General features: G+C 44.4%; 2 protein-coding genes across 3 annotated transcripts; one reads left to right on the top strand and one right to left on the bottom strand.

Annotated features, from left to right (window-relative positions):
• Positions 1–2,736: 2,736 nt before the first annotated feature.
• TCEANC2 (transcription elongation factor A N-terminal and central domain containing 2) lies at positions 2,737–8,905 on the bottom strand. Its single transcript, XM_040610961.1, has 4 exons — positions 8,765–8,905; positions 7,269–7,410; positions 5,713–5,906; positions 2,737–3,851 (listed from the first exon to the last, which is right to left on the bottom strand). Exons 1-4 carry the CDS (start codon positions 8,864–8,866, stop codon positions 3,663–3,665), a joined length of 627 nt encoding a protein of 208 aa, XP_040466895.1. The 5' UTR covers positions 8,867–8,905; the 3' UTR covers positions 2,737–3,662.
• A 150-nt stretch (positions 8,906–9,055) lies between these two features.
• Positions 9,056–17,867, top strand: TMEM59 (transmembrane protein 59). 2 transcript variants are annotated; one of them, XM_040610798.1, is made up of 8 exons: positions 9,056–9,275; positions 11,808–11,913; positions 14,060–14,154; positions 14,355–14,507; positions 14,788–14,872; positions 15,190–15,271; positions 16,042–16,150; positions 16,899–17,867. In XM_040610798.1, the coding sequence occupies exons 1-8, from the start codon at positions 9,087–9,089 to the stop codon at positions 17,052–17,054; spliced, it is 975 nt and encodes a 324-aa protein (XP_040466732.1). In that variant the 5' UTR covers positions 9,056–9,086; the 3' UTR covers positions 17,055–17,867. The 2 variants fall into 2 exon arrangements, with proteins under 2 accessions (XP_040466732.1, XP_040466731.1); XM_040610797.1 differs by having other exon boundaries at positions 9,057–9,275; positions 15,187–15,271.
• Positions 17,868–18,522: the final 655 nt, after the last annotated feature.

Raw genomic sequence — 18,522 nt, 5'->3', positions numbered from 1 at the left:
GACGTTGCAGAGCCAGGCCGGCCTCGGGAGCGCCGTGCTCTGCAGCGTTCAGGTGCCTGTGCCCTTCCAGACCTTCTATTTCCAGAGATTTCCAGAGGTCACATGAACTACAGCCAGCAAACGGATCACAGCGCTGGGAACCATCTGTCCCCGGCCTCCCACTTTATCTGCGAGCCGCACGGCTCCAGTCTCCCCGCTGGCTGCATCCCCCACTGTGGGAAGGAGCTGAGGAGTAGCAAACTGATGCAATAGGTAACCTAAGGCATAAATAAATGCAGTTGTGCAGGTGAAATTGCTCCAAGGGGGGAACCTGGTCATTATAGAGTAATTAAAAACTTGATTACTGTCAGGTATCAAGTATCCTGTTGTCACATTCAGCATCACCCTGTGGGAAAATTAAGCCCTTTCTGGCCTATTGTTTTTTTTATCTCTGTTTTTGTTCCTTCCCCACCTTCCTTTCTGGTTTTGCCCTTAGAGCATTCCCTTGTTCTCTGCATACATCCTGTCCTATGGGTCTGGAGTCCAACCCTTGGGAATCTTTTCTAGTTCCTCCAGACAGTCAGTTTTATGCAAAGCTGAGCCTGTGAACCTCCAGGCCAAACATTACTGCCAGCTTTAACATCAAGATAGAAGAGCTGGACCCAGAGCTATACACTTAGGTCTCTTCAAAAACAAGTTGGGCAAATATAGTAGCCATTAAATAGAGGAAATTTATAGGAGAATTTTGTCCTTCTGTGCAGTAACCGCATCCCTGAAGTTAACTCCCAAATGAAAAATATTTGGCACATATTGAGAATGAAGTAAAAAAAAATAAAAAAAAAAAAATCTGCAATGCAAGCCCTGAGGAGCTGAAGGTACCCAAAATAGATCAAAAACGAAAAAGAAAAGAAAAATTTCTCTTCCCTGAAGGCTGCTTAGAAAAGGAAGGTGTCAGGGACAGGAGAGGCCATGGAAAAAGTCACCTGAAAGAGATGGGCCTGCAGAGCTTTGCTTATATCCCAAAACGGAGTCTGATGGCGTAAGATAGACTGAGCTGTTGTTCGCAGAGCAGAAGAGCTGACGTGCACCTCCGAGTTGCTCCATGCTGCCTGCGGACTTGGGGAGGCAGCGGCTGTCCCATGCTAACCCCAGGTGATGGCTGGACAGCCTGCAGAGTACAGCAAAGAGGTCTCGGACAGCCCTGCTGACAGCGGCTGCTCTCTCTTCTGGCTGGCACCACTTCGGAAGGGATGCACAAAGGAGGACGTGCAGTCAGGTTGTAGTTTTGCTTTTTTTCTAAATAAACCTTGAGGACAAGGCAGGCATTCCCCACCATCTTCCCATTCCTCCACACATTACAAACAACACAGGGGTCCTCTGGACCAGGACCATGGCAGATCTTTGTTTGTATCTGTGCTGCTCTTGCTTTTAAATTTTACAGTGCTGTGTCGTGATTGGCATCCCTTCCACAGGACTGTTTACCAGTAAGAGGGGAAAGAATCATCCACATCATTAGTTTGTTCCCAGGGCCAAACAGTAAAACCAGAAGTGAATCTTGCCAAGTTGCTGTTCTCACAGTAGAACTGCCATCGCTATAGAGCAGTTTACTTGCAGGCAGCAATTGTCCTCAGTTTTTACCCACACTGTACGTCACGTTTGGGTGATTTCTAGACCTGTCTCGCAAACTAACACCCAGCACACAGTAGATTGGCTGTGTGTTCAGACAAGCCAAAGTTCTCCGACTGTATCTGACCTGTGTGGGAAACTTCTCTGGCCTGGCTTTCATTAGAACAGAAGTTCCTCATTTTCAGGATTTCTGCTTCTCGCATGTTAACCTAAATTGAGAAAACACAGCCCAGCACCAGGAACAGAAAGCCGAAAATAAATACTGCAGCTCTGGAAGTAAAAGCTAGGTCCTTCGTTTTCCTGAACCCTTTCCGTGATGGTCCAGGATACATGAATTCCATTACAGCTGTGCAGTCTGAAATTATTTAGTAGGAAACAGAGCTGATTAAGTGTTAAGAAATAAGTTGAGGGTCTTTACATCTCTTGCTACAGCCTGGTCAACAAGTGTTAAGTCTTCACTGGCATATCACCTGTATAGCCGCCACATCTGCCAGTTCCTGTCTCACACTGTCTCCAACACACTAACTCTAACTTTCTACAAATGAAATGTCTGTATGCCAGAGCATCACTGTTTTCAGAAAAGCCAGCTGTTTGAAGGTACCTTCACAACGGGCACAGAAAAAAATGGTCTTGCACCGGCTCAAACAAACAAGACAGGGTTAAGATGTTAAGAGAACCTGTAATTACCTAATTAAATTTATGGAGTTCGACACCTCGGGTAAGTCTTGGGTGTTTCTTCAGCTTGTACTGCCCACACAGTGACAGTCAGTCACGTTTTAGGGTGAAGATATGAATAAAAAATAATTCATAGTCTTCCCATTGCATTATTTGTCCTTAAGTGACTCTTCTGAAATAGGAGTGCTGACCACAACTGATCAGAAGGCACTTCCTTGTGGTATATCAAGACTTCAATTCCCGTGACTGTGAAGACCACTTATCTCTGTATTTGGTTCTGCCTACCCTGAGAAAAGGTTTGTGACCAGTCCCTTGTGCATGTACACACACGCAGAGAACGGAGAGTGCTTTATTACCTAACAGTAGAGAAACACTGTGCCTGTCACAGCCTTAATAATGGCTTATGGAGAACAAGATGACTTGTGGCACTAAAGAAATCAGAGCAAATATGAGAGGTGAGATTTCCAGGTTTTAATAACTAGAAGGAATTTAAACAATTTGTTGCTTAAATTTGTTCACACAGTCATTCTGAATCATGCTCCTTTTGGAGGAAAAAAGCCTTTAAAAGGAGTATTTTCCTTATGACCTGATTTAGAAAATTCATTTCAAGTTTTTTTTCATGTTACAGTAAGAAGAAGCACCATGTTTAAATCATGAGTGAGGTATGAAAGTCTGAGCCCATTAACCAGCAGAAGCATTAAATAGCACCTATACTCCAGGGCATTTTGATGCCCACCCCAGGGACTTAGAAAATGCCCACAACTCCAGGATGACCGAGCCTATGGAATAACAGATTGCAAGTTACTGGAACCCATTTTGCACCCAGCTCTGGAATGCAGCAAAGGGAAATCACCGGGCTTGGCAAAACCAGCTAGCTCTTGCCACAGGCAGGGCCCACCTGCAGCAGATGTGCTGATTCAGGGTTAGCTAGAGTTTGCAGTTACCCAGTAGGAATGTCCTCCCATGGACCAATTACCCTGAATTCCCAGTATTTCCTACCAGCACAGCACAGAGCTGTTCCTTTATGTTTTTCAGCTGATTACACCTGAAGATCCACATCATGGATGGAGCTAAACTGAGGTATGACAAACGGGCAGAAGTGAAAAACAGGTGAATCAGCACGGATGGTTTTGTAGCAGGAAAATATACAGCAGAGTAGAAGAAACTTTTCTTGCAACAAGCCCACATGGATTTCTACCAAGTCAGATTTACAGCACCACTTTCATCGTTAGTACCTCTTGTCTTCAGCAGCCCGGTTCATAGAGTGGTGCCAAGTGAGTCACACTGTCAGCACTTCTGCACTCCCCTCACGACAGAAAGGGCTCCCAGTTCCACAGAGATGTAGGCACAGGAAGTTCTCACTCAGGATCAAGCACAACGCTTCACTTTTTATGGCTCTGTACAAACGCAGGGACAGTGAGCGTGCCAGCCTTGACTTCTGCTCGGATTTCAGGTTTGTGCTTTAATGAGAAGACAAGAGCTCGCACCATTCTGCGATATGGTGCGCTAATGAGACGGGAAGAGAGATGAAAAGCTTCTCGCTCAATATTTTCAGCCAGTGGGTGATCAATCTGAAAACAGCGAAGTATAAAATTAGATCTTTACATTTAATAAGGAGACCAACTGATTGAAATTGGAGTTTGGCACTTTTCAGTGTTTCTTCATTAATCAGCTTAGATTCAAGGAAATCTACTTCCCATCACAAGTGTAACAGGAAGAGCAATTTAATTCCACCCTAGCAATTAAGGAACAAGGCAACGTAGTCAGTAGCAGGGAACATATCCACATCTCCAGCTGGGTGGCAGTACTTTGCCATCACAACAGGAAACTAATCTGCAACTACCTTTGGGTATCAAGCTCAACTGCAATTACAAGGTACATTGTACTGTCTCCATAAAGCTTCACTTTTGATCTTGCTGATATAAGGTACCTTGGATACTATTTTAAACTTGATTCCAACAGCAACTCTAAGACGTGCCAAACACTTGGCAACTCTGCCTGGTGCTATAAAGGGAAATGTGGGCTCTCTGTGTGTAGAAGAAGGTGTAATTAAGAATGCAGAAAGGGATTTGCTAAATGTTAATTATGTAGTTATTGCTTCAACATGTGCCAAAACCTGTAATTTAGCATAACTTAGGAAAAAATCCCCCACCCATCAAAAAATGGTTTTCGTTTCACTTCTGCCTTCTGTGGTGGGGAATCTCCCATGCTTTGTATGCAGGAGACTCCAGCATGCGGGTAGTATTCCTTCAAGTCCTTTGCCCACTCTGTTTTGGGTACCCATCACTAAATTACTGCTCTGCTGGGCAGCACTGGAAACCCCCTTGGATCCATTCAACCCCACCTTCCCTCCTCCTTTTTGCCAGCCTCCCAGGTATCCCTGCTCCCCATTTGCTGGACCCCTGTGGCTCCCCTGCCTATATCTGCTGTTCATCTGCTGCCGTAGGCTCTACTTGCACATATGGTGGTAGCTGCAAGCTAGAAGGGTATTTTTCCTGGCTGTGCTTTTAGGTGACTCCTGTTCAGAGGCAATTCTGCTTTACCCGATACCACTCTTTCTAGGGTGGTACCACTGACTTTCTGTCCCATAGGTTCAGGCTTACTACCAGCCTTACCACTACGCATAGATGTGCTTTCCAAGAACTAGGCTTGACCCAGCAGCCCAGCAAAGGCGAGCTCCCACCTTTCTGAGGCATTCCTACAGCAAACCATCCTTTTGTGCTGCCTCAGTCCAGATGGACTGGAAGTTGGAGAGGTTGTTCTCATAGCTAGCAAACCCATAGCTTTGAAACTCTTGAGTGCTTACAACTTGACTTGCCATTTAAAGGATAATTAATGATTAAATTAAAAAGGATAATTATTATGGCATTTCGTAGACCAAGCAAACTAGTCATTAAGCCTTACAGCAAAGCTCTGTTCATTTACTTAAAGATACCTGAGGGATCTGGTATTTATCACCACTTTACATACTGTCAACCTTGCCTCTCTGTTTTTGCAATAGATTTAAATTTACAAATATTTAATTACTTAAATATGAAACAACCAAAAGGTCCCAGTGTTGCCTTCACAATTGTTAAGCAGTAGGAAAAACTTATACTCTATGAACTTCCTCCTTCTCTTGTACAGCCCAACTGCAGCAGATACACAACTGCTCTGTTTCCTGGTTATGTAAATGAGAGTAACATCTCATTTACAATTAGCATGTTTACTTGGTTAACAACAACAACAAAAATTATCTACCTTGAAAACAAAGCTATTTATAAATAGGGATGTGCAGTGAATCACTATAAAAAAAGAAACAGATCATCTGGTCTTACCCCCACTCTGCAGGCAGGACCAGCTTTGCAGTAGCTATGGCTGAGAAAGGTTTGTTTAACTTGTTCCTATGAGAAGTAACTCTTTGAGCCAAAGACAAATGGATCTGAACACTACCTCTAGATCCAGGGCTTCACAAAGCAGCTTCCGTGCGTTCTTTCTGAAAGCCTCGGTCTTGGGATCACTCCTGACCTCTATTGAGGGCTTGTTTGAATGGTCTTTGATGAAAGTTCGCCACTCCGTGTAAATATCTTTGGCGAGGCTGGCCACATCGTGATCTGAATGTTTGCGCATCTTATTCACTGTGTGACCTGGAAAACAGTAACAGCTCCTTCATTTTGGTAGGTGGACAAAATATAATGGACACCAGCCAAATCATATCAGTGCTAAGGCAGCCACACACATTTTTAATTCAAGCAGCATCAGCAAAACAACCAGAGCATTGACACAAATATAAAATTATTAGGAATTAAGCCTGAAGTTCTCACTCCTTCACTTCTGCAGTGATTTTTGCCAGAGCAATTAGCAAGGAGTTGACCTATACATGTGAGAATTACATTCCCAAGTCACAAAGTGTGGAGCAACGCTTACGTAATACAGGGCTACGTTAATTTTATACGCAGGTGCCAAATCTGCTGAAAGCTTGCAAGGCTGCCCTACACAGAATGCTGTTTTCAAACTGGAAACCCCTTTAAGGACACAGATGTTGCTGGTGATGGCTACAGCACTTTAACACACAAACACCACGGTGACTCCAGGCAGAATCTTTCAAACCGACAGGGCCTGCCAGTGCAAAACAGGCTTTCCTCTGACTGGAGACAAAAGAGACCTCCTTCCAGCGGGGTATTTCTCTCTGACCACTAGCGCTGTTGGCCAGGAGATGTCACTGTTAGGCTTCGGTGGTTCTTGCAGCCCAGCCCCATTCAGGCAGGCACTGGGAAAAATCTCGGGAAAAGCCTGAGTAAGTTGAACACGGCAAATGAAATGACAATTCAGAAGTATGGGGAAAGGGGCTGATCGCGCCTCCTTTTCTATGGCAGAGGGTGGCTCTTTGAATAGAGATCCAGCTTCTCTAAAATGGCAAACAAAGGCCAGCACGACTGTCTCTCATGCCAAGATGCTCTCCATAGACAGGAAAGGCAGGGACCATGTGGTCTCACGTTATCCCTCCCCCAAGACCCATGGAAAAGCGCCAGGCATCAGGCTGTGTCATTTGCATGGAGCTGCCCATCTGCTATGGATTTCTCAGTGTAAGGATGCAGTGTAACCGCCCGCTGGCAGTTCTGGGCCAGCCTAAGGAGAATTTCTCGCATATTCAGAGAATTCAACCAGGTCAAACAGATGAGCCATGTCTCTGATGGCAAGAAAGCGCTTCTGCCACACCCCTAACAGCAGAAGGAATAAGACACACAGGTGCCCAAGAAAAGCTCTTCAAAAATTTGACCACAGAAGTGATGCAGTATTTGGTAATAAGCAGACAGTCTGGGAGGAATTAAGAGGATAACTGACTTTTTCAGTACAAGCTCTGAAAACTACAGGCTGGATACCAACAGCTTTTTATTGGCAGATACACTCCTTCCTTAACAAGCTTGCAAGCTAGTCTGTTTTGTACTGACAAGCCAAGTAGACACAAGACAGCATAATATCCACAGTCTAGATCAGACAAGATGTACCTATTTTCGTGGAAAGTAACACTTCCTTGGAAGGTATTTTCTTCTTCAGCTCCTCCAAAGCTTCAATCAGATTCTCTTTTGGTTGCCCAGGAAGCTCAAGCATAGACTTCCATCGTTTTATGTCTTCCACAACCACAACTCTCTGGAAAAGAGAAAAGCCATTAGGAAAGCAGAATATTCTTATTATAGATAAGGACACTGGCTTCATCTCAGCTAATGGGGCTGTTATCAACACATGAATTATTGATCATGGCATGAACCAGAGCACAGAATACATGACAGCCTGGGATGATGGGTAATTACTTGTGATTAGCAGCCTACTGCAAGTCAGGACTGAAGTAACCAGAAAGCAAAGTGAGATGCTTCACCTTGGTCTGCCAAACTTAGGGCACATAACAGCAAATGTCTGTTAGAGCACAAGTGTTTTCATTTTAAGGAGTCCATTGTATAAATGTCTCTTAATAAAGGATTAAGAGGGAAGCAGCTAATGATCTTTAGCAGCCTGGCAGAATTTGAATCCTTCTCAGGTTGGCTTTAAATTTAAAATAATGCCAGCAGGGAAAGAAACAAAGCATTAGGGGACATGAATGCAAACTCCAAGTACACTAGACATCTGTGGTGTTTTTCACCATTTTTGCCACAGACCTTAGACAGAACAGACTGCGAACAGTGCAAATCTCATATTTCAGATGTGAGGTATCTTACAAAGATTCAGCAGCGGTGAGACAGCTAGGGTGCTTTATGCACCATTCTTTTGCTTTCTGCCTTACATTAATAAGCTCTTTGGTGCAGCAAACATTTTCCTGTTGTGTTTCTACAAACAGGTGGTGAAAAGGGGCTTGGCTCTTATGCAGGTCTCGCGCAGGACACCACCATGCAACCAACTGAAGGGCTCTCCTTGCTGGGGAGAAAAGTGAGCCAGTGGGCAACACTGAAGCTGGTGGTGTCTGTCACCTGGCCGTGCTAACGCTGTGTGCCCAGCCTGACCCCGCACCACACCAAACGGGCTGGAAAGAGCTGAACTATAACCCATGTCGGTTTCAGAAATGCCTTTCAATGCAACAGATCCCTCTGCACCTTTCTAACTGCGCCCCGCCGCTCTCTGGGACGGTGCCACCTCACCACTGCAGAGATTTCGGTGAAGAACTGGTAAATCACAAGGCGGTTTAGAAAACGTTCCTCCTGCCGCCACCCCCCGCTGCCCAGCTCCCTGTGAGGCAGAGGGCAGCCCGGCGAAGGCCTGACACCCCTCCCGACACCCCTTCTCCCGTCCGCGGCGCCTCAGGGCCGGCCTGGCCCCCGCGGGGTGCTCCACCACCCCTGCAGGCAGCCGCGGGGCAGCGGCCCGGCCCTGGCGGGGGGCCAGGCCTCGCCTCTGCCCTCGAAGGCAGCGGCCCCGCGGCAGGCGCCCACGGAGTGAGGGCCTCCCCTCAGGCCCGGGAAGCCGGGGGGAGCCGGGCGACCCCTCCTGCCCACCCCCAGTACCGGTGACCTGCCTTAAGGGACTCGAGGGTGGCCTGCCGGTAGGTGCGGGGGGCCGGCCGGGCCCGGCGGGGGCTCTCCGGGCAGCGAGCCCTGCGCACCAGGAATCGGTCCATCCTCCTGCCCCGCCACCCGGGGGCGGTGCCCGCTGCCGGCCCTCCCGGAAGCCGCTGCCCCGCCCCTTCCGCCCGGTAGTTCCCGCCGCAGGGAAGGCCCTACGGCACGGCAGGGGCCTCCCCGCCGCACGGACTACAGCTCCCAGCAGGCCCCGCGCGGCGGGGCAGCGGGTGCTAATCTCGCGAGAGCGGCGCGGCGCCAGCCTGCCGGAGGGGGAAGATGGCGGCGCGGCAGGGCGGCCTCTTCTGCCTGCCTCTGGCCCTGGCGCTCCTGGCGGGCGGCGGCAGCGCTCGGGCGGCCGGGCCCTTGCCTGCCGCCTCGTCCGAGGCTTTTGACTCCGTGCTGGGCAACACGGCGTCGTGTCACCGCGCCTGCCGGCTGACCTACTCCCTGCACACCTACCCCAAGGTACGGGCGGGCCCTGCCTCACGGCTCCCCGCGGCGGGCGGGCCCTGCCGGCCTCAGCCCCGCGCCCCTTCGCCTCCCTGGCCCGCCGCTTGCCGCTCTCCCGCCGCAGCTCCGTCCCGTTGCGCTCCAGGGGTGGCAGGACGTGCCTGGGTGTCCTCGGGCAGCAGCCCTTTGCGAGGCACGGCCCCGGGCAGGTTTTCTCAGGCAGTGTTGGGCCTGTCCTTGCGTAGATCTAAGCACGAAGGAAGCTGATGCTGGCAGTGCTGAGGTGCGGGTAGGTCGGTTCTTCCATGGTCTGTTTCGTCTGGCTTAGTTTTTTGGCCCCTCCAAGCAGGGAATGCAGTGGCTTCTCTAAAGATAGATACTTCCTTTCAAAAATAGATGGTTGGGCTGCGGCTTGCCATAGAAATGCCACTTTCAAAGTATAGCCTTGTTCTCGCTGGGTACTTTTGTGGATTTGGGGGGATTTGCTGCTTTTTTTCCTTCTGTTTCTAAAGAGGCAGCTGTAATTTGACTTAGGCTGTTCCATATTTTTGGGCATTAAAACAGCGCCGTGTCCACAACAGGCCAGAAATCCTGTGTCAGGGTGGCAATGTGCACTTAGATGTTGAAGGATGAAATGTAAATGATGATGAATGAGTAGCTTGCCAGAACCTTCAACCTGTGTATTGATTTATTTGCATGGATTTTTCATGACAAAATACCAAAATGGTGTCTAATGGGAATCTAATTGCTTATTCTGGAGTTTGCTGTGGGTTCAAGCTTTGTACGGCTTTGAGTTACTGGCTTGAATTTGGAAAATCTAGTACCAAAAATCTCATCTGCCCTGGTTCGTTCCTGGCACTGTACTTCATTAGCTGCAGCTGTGTAGCAGGATGAACTAAATGGTGGGAGCTCTTACCTAATCTTTGAGACTTCACGTGAGGGCAGCAGGCAGGTGGCAGCAGTGACGATGTAGGTAATAGGGCTCTGCCTGCTTTCATGTGGAACTTAAATCGGATTTTGTGACTCTCTAGCTGCTGCTGGTATCCCCACAGAGAGAAGTAACAGGGAGTTGTGTGGCATACAAGTAAACTTCCGTCTGTACTTGTGGCGTGTTTTGGTGCCTGCATGTGATGATAGCGAGGAGAAAGAGCTAAACCTTAAAAATTAGGACTAAATGTTATCCTAATATATTTCCATGCTGTTTTGACACAATGCTCTTGTTTCTCTTATAGGACTCTTTCAAGTTTAAGGAAGGCTGCTATTTCTGTGATTTTTACTGTACTTTTGAATTCTTTGATGCATGTTGTTGGAGTCAGATAATACACTTCTCTCTCCCTTCATGTTTAGTCTTTGTTCTGTTTGTCACAAAACTACCAGTTGAATTGAAGGAACTTGTTTTAGTTGTCATTGGAAAGTAAGATAAACTTCATTGAGACTTCCATCTGCTGAAGCTAATTCTGTCTGGATATTAAATTACAAAACGTGTTTTCTGCAACAGCGTAACTATCTTAGCCACCTTGTCAGTGTTGTTAAGTTTTCATTTACATTCACAGTTTTCTGCTTTTGTGCCTTTAAAGCATGTGAACTTGTGCTCCGAGTCAAACAATGGCCGGTTAATTTACAATGGGTCATACAGTAAGGTGTGGTATGTTTGCTTTTTGTTAAATTAATTAAGGGTCTGTTTTCCACCTGTACAGCAGCTGACTGCAGTCATTTGAGTAGTTCCGTGGTTAGTGGCTTTGATGGGCCTGACTCACGGTAGGGTGTGAGCGCCCATGTAATAGAGGCTGTCTTTAGTTTTGCAATGTGGAGAGCACTATATGTGGAAAGTGTACATCCATCCCTTTGGTATTGTGGGCAGAAGAAATACTGGGTGTAGGGTTTCTATATTTGCATATTTTTAATAGCTGCAGTGAGGAAGAACTTTTCCCCTTCAGTTCAATACAATAAATAAAAATGTGTGTTTGTGGAACTTGTTTGGCAAGTAGGCAGTTAAGAGAGTACTGGTATAGTACAGCAGAAGATAATCTCTTATTTTGATGTTCTGATTAGAGTCTGGTAGATACATTGTAATACACTGTCAAAATTAGTCTTTTTTTTCCTCTTCTGTTGAGCTCTACTGTTTTAAGTTCTGAGATAAAAGACTATCTGCTCTTTCTAAGAATAAACATCAGTAAATCTCTTACAGCAATATCTCTTGTTTTTAAACCGAACACTTCTTTTTTAAAAAAAATGCAGCGCAGCTTTGCTTGTGAGTTGTAGGACTGGAATCACAAAATGGAATTTGCAGTTCCAGGTTTGGCCCACCACAGAATGAAGAGCTGTGTTTGAAATGAATCGATAGGTATGTTAGTGTTAAAGAGCTGTGGCTTGGTTTTATTTCAGATCATCCAGAGTGTCATGTTTAGCTGGCTTCTAGGTCTAGTGGAGGGAAGGAGGATGGTGCTGTGGTGGGTGGCTTTTTATAGCACTTCCAAAAAAAAAAAAAAAATTCTGACAATTTGTTCTTGAATGGAGGGATGCAAGCCTTTTCTTTTGCCTTCCCAGGAAGAGGAGCTGTACGCGTGCCAGCGAGGCTGCAGACTGTTTTCCATTTGTCAGTTTGTGGACGATGGCATTGATTTGAATCGAACCAAACAGGAATGCGACTCTGGTAAGACTTCAGTACTCCTTCAACATCCTGAAACGTTGAGGCATAACAGAGGGAAGAGCAGGAATGTCTAAAAGGGTGTTGTTAAATTGGTAGGATTACTTCAGTTGCTTTCTGGTTTTGTTCAAAGTTTATATTCAGGATATTAAAAAAAAAAAATCTTGGAAAAAGGTTGTCTGTTCTTTGTAAGTTTCTCTTTACCTGATCCTTAGTGTTGCTATTTTCCTGAATTTCTTCTGTATCATTAATCTCTAAATAAATTAGGAATACCTCATTTTACTATAAACAGTTTGTCATAGAAAACACAGAATGGCTGGGGGGGAAAAATCCAGCCAAATTAACACTTTCTTTAGTAATTCCATGCAACAGTCAGTCTCATTTACCATTCCTGACAAACTTGTGTGTCAAAGTGAATTGTTCAGGTGCAATAAGAACATAGATCTTAATGTGCTGTCTGCCTCGTAACTTTTGGTCTAGGCTACATCATGAGGTTTACCTACAGCTAAACTCTTGGGAATGAGGTATGTGTTTTGTTTGAAATAGGCCATTAAATACTGTATGAGGGAGACTAATTCTCTCAGATATCTGTGTTAGAACAAACATTTCACAGTGAAGATGAAATAGGTGTGCTGTAAGCCAGTTAATACTGTGTTTGGAATTGGACACACTTTCATCCAGTAATATTGAGGCAGCTGAGTCGCAGTTTTATATTCAGAGATAAGGTGGGACACAGCCACCCAAAGCAGGAAAGGTAGGAGTTCTCAGTCTGCATTTCCAATACAATAAAACACCAAGCCAGCACTCAAAGGAGGCTTTTATCCTCTCAGTAGCCCATAAAACCAAGAGGGGTAGCGGCCAGCTCAGGGAGCTGATGGAAGATAGGGAAGTAGAAAGCCTGACATGCAAAGATGCTAATGTGACACAAAACTGCATCAAATACTCTAGGAATGGGCTAATGCTCTAGTCTGTCATACACTGTGTATAGCTGTGATACAGCATGTCAGTCTAGTTGTCAAACCACACATGAAAGAGTGCCATAAAAAAGGGTAATGTAGGAACAGACCACATGTAGAGGTAATTGAACAGTTGCTTACTTTCTGGTTTAACTCTCCCTCCTGAGGCTGTTGTCTTTTGCTGGCTTATGTCGTATAATCTGTTGGTTGGTGCCATGACTAAGTATTCTGTGCTTGGCAAGATATGTCTTGGCTGATCTGCTCAATTCTGTCTTCTGATGCTTCTTTATGCCTACAAATACTAGTTTAGTGGCAGTTTTACCGTGGAATTGCTGCTCAGGTGCTATGAGCTGAACGCTGAAATGTTTAGCTGCTGTTGCCGTGCTTTCTGCCAGCTTCCTAGTCTATATGATGGTCCATTTGTTCCTGCAGAAGACTGGGAGAGCTGCTCCTCTGTGTTGTTGCTTGGTTTGATTCTTTAGTTCAGGTAGAACTGCAACATTGTCCACCTAAGCTTTAGAGTTTTGGGGAAAAGCTATGCCCATGCATTGTCTGCCTGATTTCTCCAGTTGGCAGAATAATCACAATTATTCTCTCTGAATCATTTAGATTTCTTGGTCTTTATGATCTCTAGTCAACAATTAGTAGAAGCTATCTTTAAAACAGTTGGCTTCAGTTTTCATTAAAAATTATTCTATGCTACTTTCAATGCAGTTTCTGTACTCATTGCACTAGCAGGAAAATGCACCTTTGATTTTCCTGTGATACCCTGACTTCTGTTGTTACCTCAAAGGGATTTAGTGGACTGATGGTCCCTCAGTTCTTTTTAGGATTCCATCTCTGTTCTCTGAGGTAAACCCTAATGTTTTACATGATATATAGAGGAAAAAACATAGTAGCAGCAGGAGGATCAATGAAAACTTGCATCCCTGAGTGTGGCCAGGGTAACATTTCCGATCAGTTGCTGTGATTGTGTTCAAATTTTAACTACCTTGTTTGGCTAAGTTCTGATTCCCTAACCTTCATTAGACTTGAGAGCAAATGCTACCCTTGGAGTGATTGCCATATCTTTCCCTGCAAATGGGATTTTCAGTCTTGAACTGCTGCTTTTGTTTCTGATCCAACTTATACTGAAAATGTTTTCTTAACTAAAATGCAGAATTTATCTTCTCATTTGGGGAACTTCTTCCTTGCAGCCTGTACTGAAGCATACTCCCAATCTGATGAACAATATGCTTGCCATCTTGGATGCCAGAACCAGTTGCCATTTGCTGAGTTAAGGCAAGAGCAAGTAAGTAGATGACATGTTTTTCAAATACCACCTACTTGTTTTCTGTTCAGTGTGTCTTCTCTTCTTTACATCTCTTCAAATGGAAAATAAATCTTCCTCAGGACTGAAATCTAGACGTGGGGTGAGGAGTGAGCGAGAACATGACTTCTGGCTTTTTCATATAAAAGCAAATGGAAAACCAGTTAATGTTGTGCTTGCAGTTAATGTCCCTGATGCCAAGAATTCATCTCCTCTTTCCTCTGACACTGGTGAGGTCATTCTGGAGTGACATGATGGATTCAGCTCAGAGCTTCATAACATCCTCATGGACTTTCTACCTTCAAGCAGATGATGGCAAAATTGTCATATTCCAGGTGCTTGCCTTTTTCATTGAGATTAAGGTGTCCTGGCTGCTAAATGTTTAACTCTGCTCCTTCCAGTCACAGAAAAGACTATAAAGCACTACCAGAGTGTTTAGTTTTTGCTAGTATTTCACTGCTTGTAGGGCCAGTGGGGAGGTGGGGGTGGGAAAACAAAACTTAGGTGAATGGTGCACATCTTAAGGTTAATTTCCACCTTAGTTCTGAAATTGTAAATTATCAAGATCAGTGGAAGCTTGCTAGCAGGATCTCATAACTCCTTATTTTGTTTTAGTCAAAGCCAGAAGTACAGTATGTTCCACAGCTTGATCAGGAAACTGGAGATACAAGAGGATCCTTGTCGCTGAGTAAAACAGCCTGTAAGTTGTTCTTTGTGCTTTGGAAGAGCAAATGCAAATGTTCCCTGTCATGAGGGGAGCAGGGGGAGAGGTTGCAGGTGGCACATGAAAGAAAATTTTTAGAAAGCTGAAATATAATTGTTTGCTGTGTAGACTGCACTATATACACTTAGCAAAGTCTGTGGTAGAAACCAAGCTCTGCTGGAAATAGAAACATGCAAGCTAGGGCCGTTTAAAAGCTTCCTTTTATGCTCGCTGTATAGACAAACTGTGTGGCGTTTGGGTCCTGGTTTTTTATGGCTTCCCTGACCACTGTATCTGCTGTTGTATTTCAGCAGACCTACGTCCAGGAAGTTCGCAGGCATACCGAGGACTTTTTGAAGAACGAGCTAATGACAGCTTTTTCAAGTGTCTTTCCATGTATGTATATTGTAGAATGTCTGTACCTAGTAGGGAGGAGAATGGCCTTTCCTCTGTGTGTATGGGGCCGCTGTTGCAACATCCCAAAAGGCTGTTAGGTTCAGGGTGTGTAGCGGTTAAATTGTGTATCTGACGATTTTGCTGCTTTTGCGTGCTAGCCCCAGGTTACTTCCAGGCTGTTCTGCCAACTTGCATTCTTCTTTCCGTTTCAAGTGAACATTGTATTGATAAATTCCTACCTTTTGTGTGACTGTGTTCTGTGAACTGTTTAATCAATACTATGCTTTGCCTCTTCTTTAGCTCTGGATACCTTTGGGGGAAAAGCATTTGGTTTGTATTTTGTTTTGGGATTGTCTTGATATGAAAGACACTGTTATGTCTCATTTCCTGGATGAAAATATCTGGTATATCTTTATTAAGCTTTGCTAGAGATCAGTGTATTGGTTCTGCTTTCCTTTGCTCTGATTACTTTCTCCTTAAAAGTTTACGCATGAGGGGCCAGTGAATTGCACCCCAAATATGTAACAGAAAAATCTGTTTTTAGAACTGTGAATGGGAGGATGCTAGGGTCCAATGAACAGAATCCAGCTTTCAAGTCAGATGCTAAACAGGCATTACAGTACCCAGGAGTCTGAGGTGGGCTATGTAACTGGAAGAACTAGAGACTAATGAAACAGCAGGAAATGCAGTCAAAATTGAGCCAAACTTTCTAGAGGGACCATTGTCTTGTATTCAGTATAAGAAACCTAGTAATGTTCTTTTCATTTCAGAAATTCCAGTTGGATTTTAACCACTACACTTGTACTGTCAGTGTTGGTGCTGCTCTGGATTTGTTGCGCAACTGTAGCTACAGCTGTAGAGCAGTATGTTCCATCTGAGGTACTGCTACTTTATAACATAATATTTTTAATGTATTCATATTATTTATCTTACAGCAGTCTAGAGACTAAGAAACATTTGGGGAGGTTCAACTAGAAAGAGTTTTTTAGTTTGTGGATGCGGTTAGCAAACCAGTTTTGTTATTTAAATGATGATTTTACAGCTGAGCAATTCTCGACCATTCCCGTGGCTGGTAGGTGCTCTGAATCTTACTCATGCAGCCCAGGTACGGTGTCTTTTGGTTTGTAGCAGTCTCCTCTCAACAGCCTTCAGATTACTCTGAACTAAATGGAGGCTGCTTGTAATTTCTCTGGGAATAAAGCTATGCTGAGTGTTGGATGGTATATATGGCACCCAATATGGATTTAATCCCAGATGATCTGTAGTGAGAACATAAGTGGCAATATATTTATTGGTGAGCACAGAGGGTCTGATCGGAGGGGAACTGGCGTTCTCTTAGTGCCTGGAGAGTCCTGCACTTCTGAAATAAGCAAGGCTTACAGTATTTTCAAACCGAAGGGGCTGTTACGCAAGCACTGCATCTACTGTTGTTCTGGCAGATTTAGTGCATCTCTTTTGCACTCCAGTCTAGTCCTAGCCATGAACTTGGGATGTTACAGAAAGCCTGGGTTAACTTGGGTTGAAGGGCTGCAGCCATCAGAGCCAGGAATGTAGCTGCATAATGAAATGCATTTTATTCACACTATGGAGAGTCTTTGTCTTAAAGTAAATTGTTTAAATATTTCAGAAGCTGAGCATCTATGGAGATTTGGAATACATGAATGAACAAAACCTGAACAGATATCCATCCTCTGCACTTGTTGTGGTTAGATGCAAGACTGAGGAACATGAAGAAGCAGGACCACTTCCTACAAAAGTCAATCTGGCTCAGTCAGCAATTTAAACAAGTCTCCATTGGACCCAATAGACTCATTCTAACAGAGCTAGCAACTCCTGATTGTTTGTGGTGGTTCTTCAGATAAGAAGCTTAGCAGCCAGTCTTTAAATGCAAATAAAGTTACAGAATCAACAAATGTCATGGGATTTTGTTTTCAACCAAGTAGTGAAGATTCAGACATCTTGAATTTATGTTTATTCCAGACATAATCACTTTTCACTGGTGTTTGCTATGTGTCTTTTTGCTTACAAAAAGCTGTAAGCATGCTTTCCATACTTCTGCCACGACACTTTCAAACTTATTTGTGTGTTCTAGGATGTAATGTGTACATTCAGAGTTAGCTTTGTAAAGGTATAAGAAGTTTTAAGTGGGCAGGAGATGCCTTTTTAGTGTTGCACTTTCTGTTGTAGTTAAGAGAAAATACTATAAAATTATCTGCTGAATTTTTGTACTTGTTAATGTTCATGCACAAACAAACCCTGTCTCCACTAATAGAAATATATTTTTTCTACAGCATGGCAATATCCAAGATGGAAAGCATTTGGGAGGTACTGTAGGCCAGAACTCAGGTTGTGGAAGATGGAAACTTTGTTAAAACGTATGGACATATCCCTTCACACGCAGGACATAACATGGTTGATTATTTTGTCAAACTTCACCCTTTAAGTCCTAAATGCTTGTAAAGTTAGCACCTGTGTGTTCTGGAGAAATTCTACTTTCTGTTCTTGATTAACTATTCTAGTCTTGTAACTTCATTTACAGAAACAAGTTGATTCCTGAGAAATGAGAACAGACAAATAAAATTGACTGTGTAGAAAATGTTGACTATATAGCTTTTTGCTGTGGCTGATTATTGACCACAACATACTCAGTATGAAAGCCTGGCTGTAGCATTCCTCTCGTGGGCAATATAACCTGATTTTGATGTATGATTGATTAACACAACAGCAACTAACAATGTCTCTCATATTTCTAATATATTCTTTGTGGTTTTTTTTCTTTGAGGAGATCTCTATATGCTGGTTCCTGTAGCGTTGGCAAGTTGGGGGGGTATATGGGATTTGTTTTAAGGTTTCTGTAAGTGTTCGAAAGCTGGCTAGAATGCATGGTCTCCAACTCAAGGTCATGTTTTGTTGCTTATACAAAACTCCCTTGAGGGTTTAAAAAACCCAAACAAACACTTCTTCAGGTTCTGCGTTCTGGTGAGAACTGTGGAGATTCTGGAGGATACAGTGATGTGTTCCCCTGCTGCTGCTGGTGAAACTGGTTCAATAGTCGCTCCTAATTGGGCTATAAGCTGGTGGTTGTGTAACTACAGCTGATGGAACCTTGCAAGGGCAATCGTTAAGCAGGAATGTGCATTAAGTGGCCTATACAGTGCTGCCAAAAATCTAGCCTAGAAGCACTCTAAGCAGTTTTTCTGTCAGGGAGGTTTAAGAGCATTAAGCAGTGTTTTAGCAGCGGGCAGAAATTG

Source organism: Falco naumanni, chromosome 11 (assembly GCF_017639655.2).
Source record: "Falco naumanni isolate bFalNau1 chromosome 11, bFalNau1.pat, whole genome shotgun sequence".
In the NCBI taxonomy this organism is placed as follows: Eukaryota; Metazoa; Chordata; class Aves; order Falconiformes; family Falconidae; genus Falco; species Falco naumanni.
This window is presented reverse-complemented; position numbering and strand designations above follow the sequence as displayed.

Coding starts and splice junctions, on each gene's coding strand:
- TCEANC2 (XM_040610961.1), bottom strand. CDS start 8,866: ATGGACCGATTCCTGGTGCGCAGGGCTCGCTGCCCGGAGAGCCCCCGC. Junction 5,907..7,268: donor GTTACTTTCCACGAAAATAG/GTACATCTTGTC, acceptor ACTGTTTTCCAG/GTCACACAGTGAATAAGATG. Junction 3,852..5,712: donor GTGAAGCCCTGGATCTAGAG/GTAGTGTTCAGA, acceptor CGCTGTTTTCAG/ATTGATCACCCACTGGCTGA.
- TMEM59 (XM_040610797.1), top strand. CDS start 9,087: ATGGCGGCGCGGCAGGGCGGCCTCTTCTGCCTGCCTCTGGCCCTGGCG. Junction 11,914..14,059: donor CAAACAGGAATGCGACTCTG/GTAAGACTTCAG, acceptor TCTTCCTTGCAG/CCTGTACTGAAGCATACTCC. Junction 14,873..15,186: donor GTCGCTGAGTAAAACAGCCT/GTAAGTTGTTCT, acceptor GTTGTATTTCAG/CAGACCTACGTCCAGGAAGT.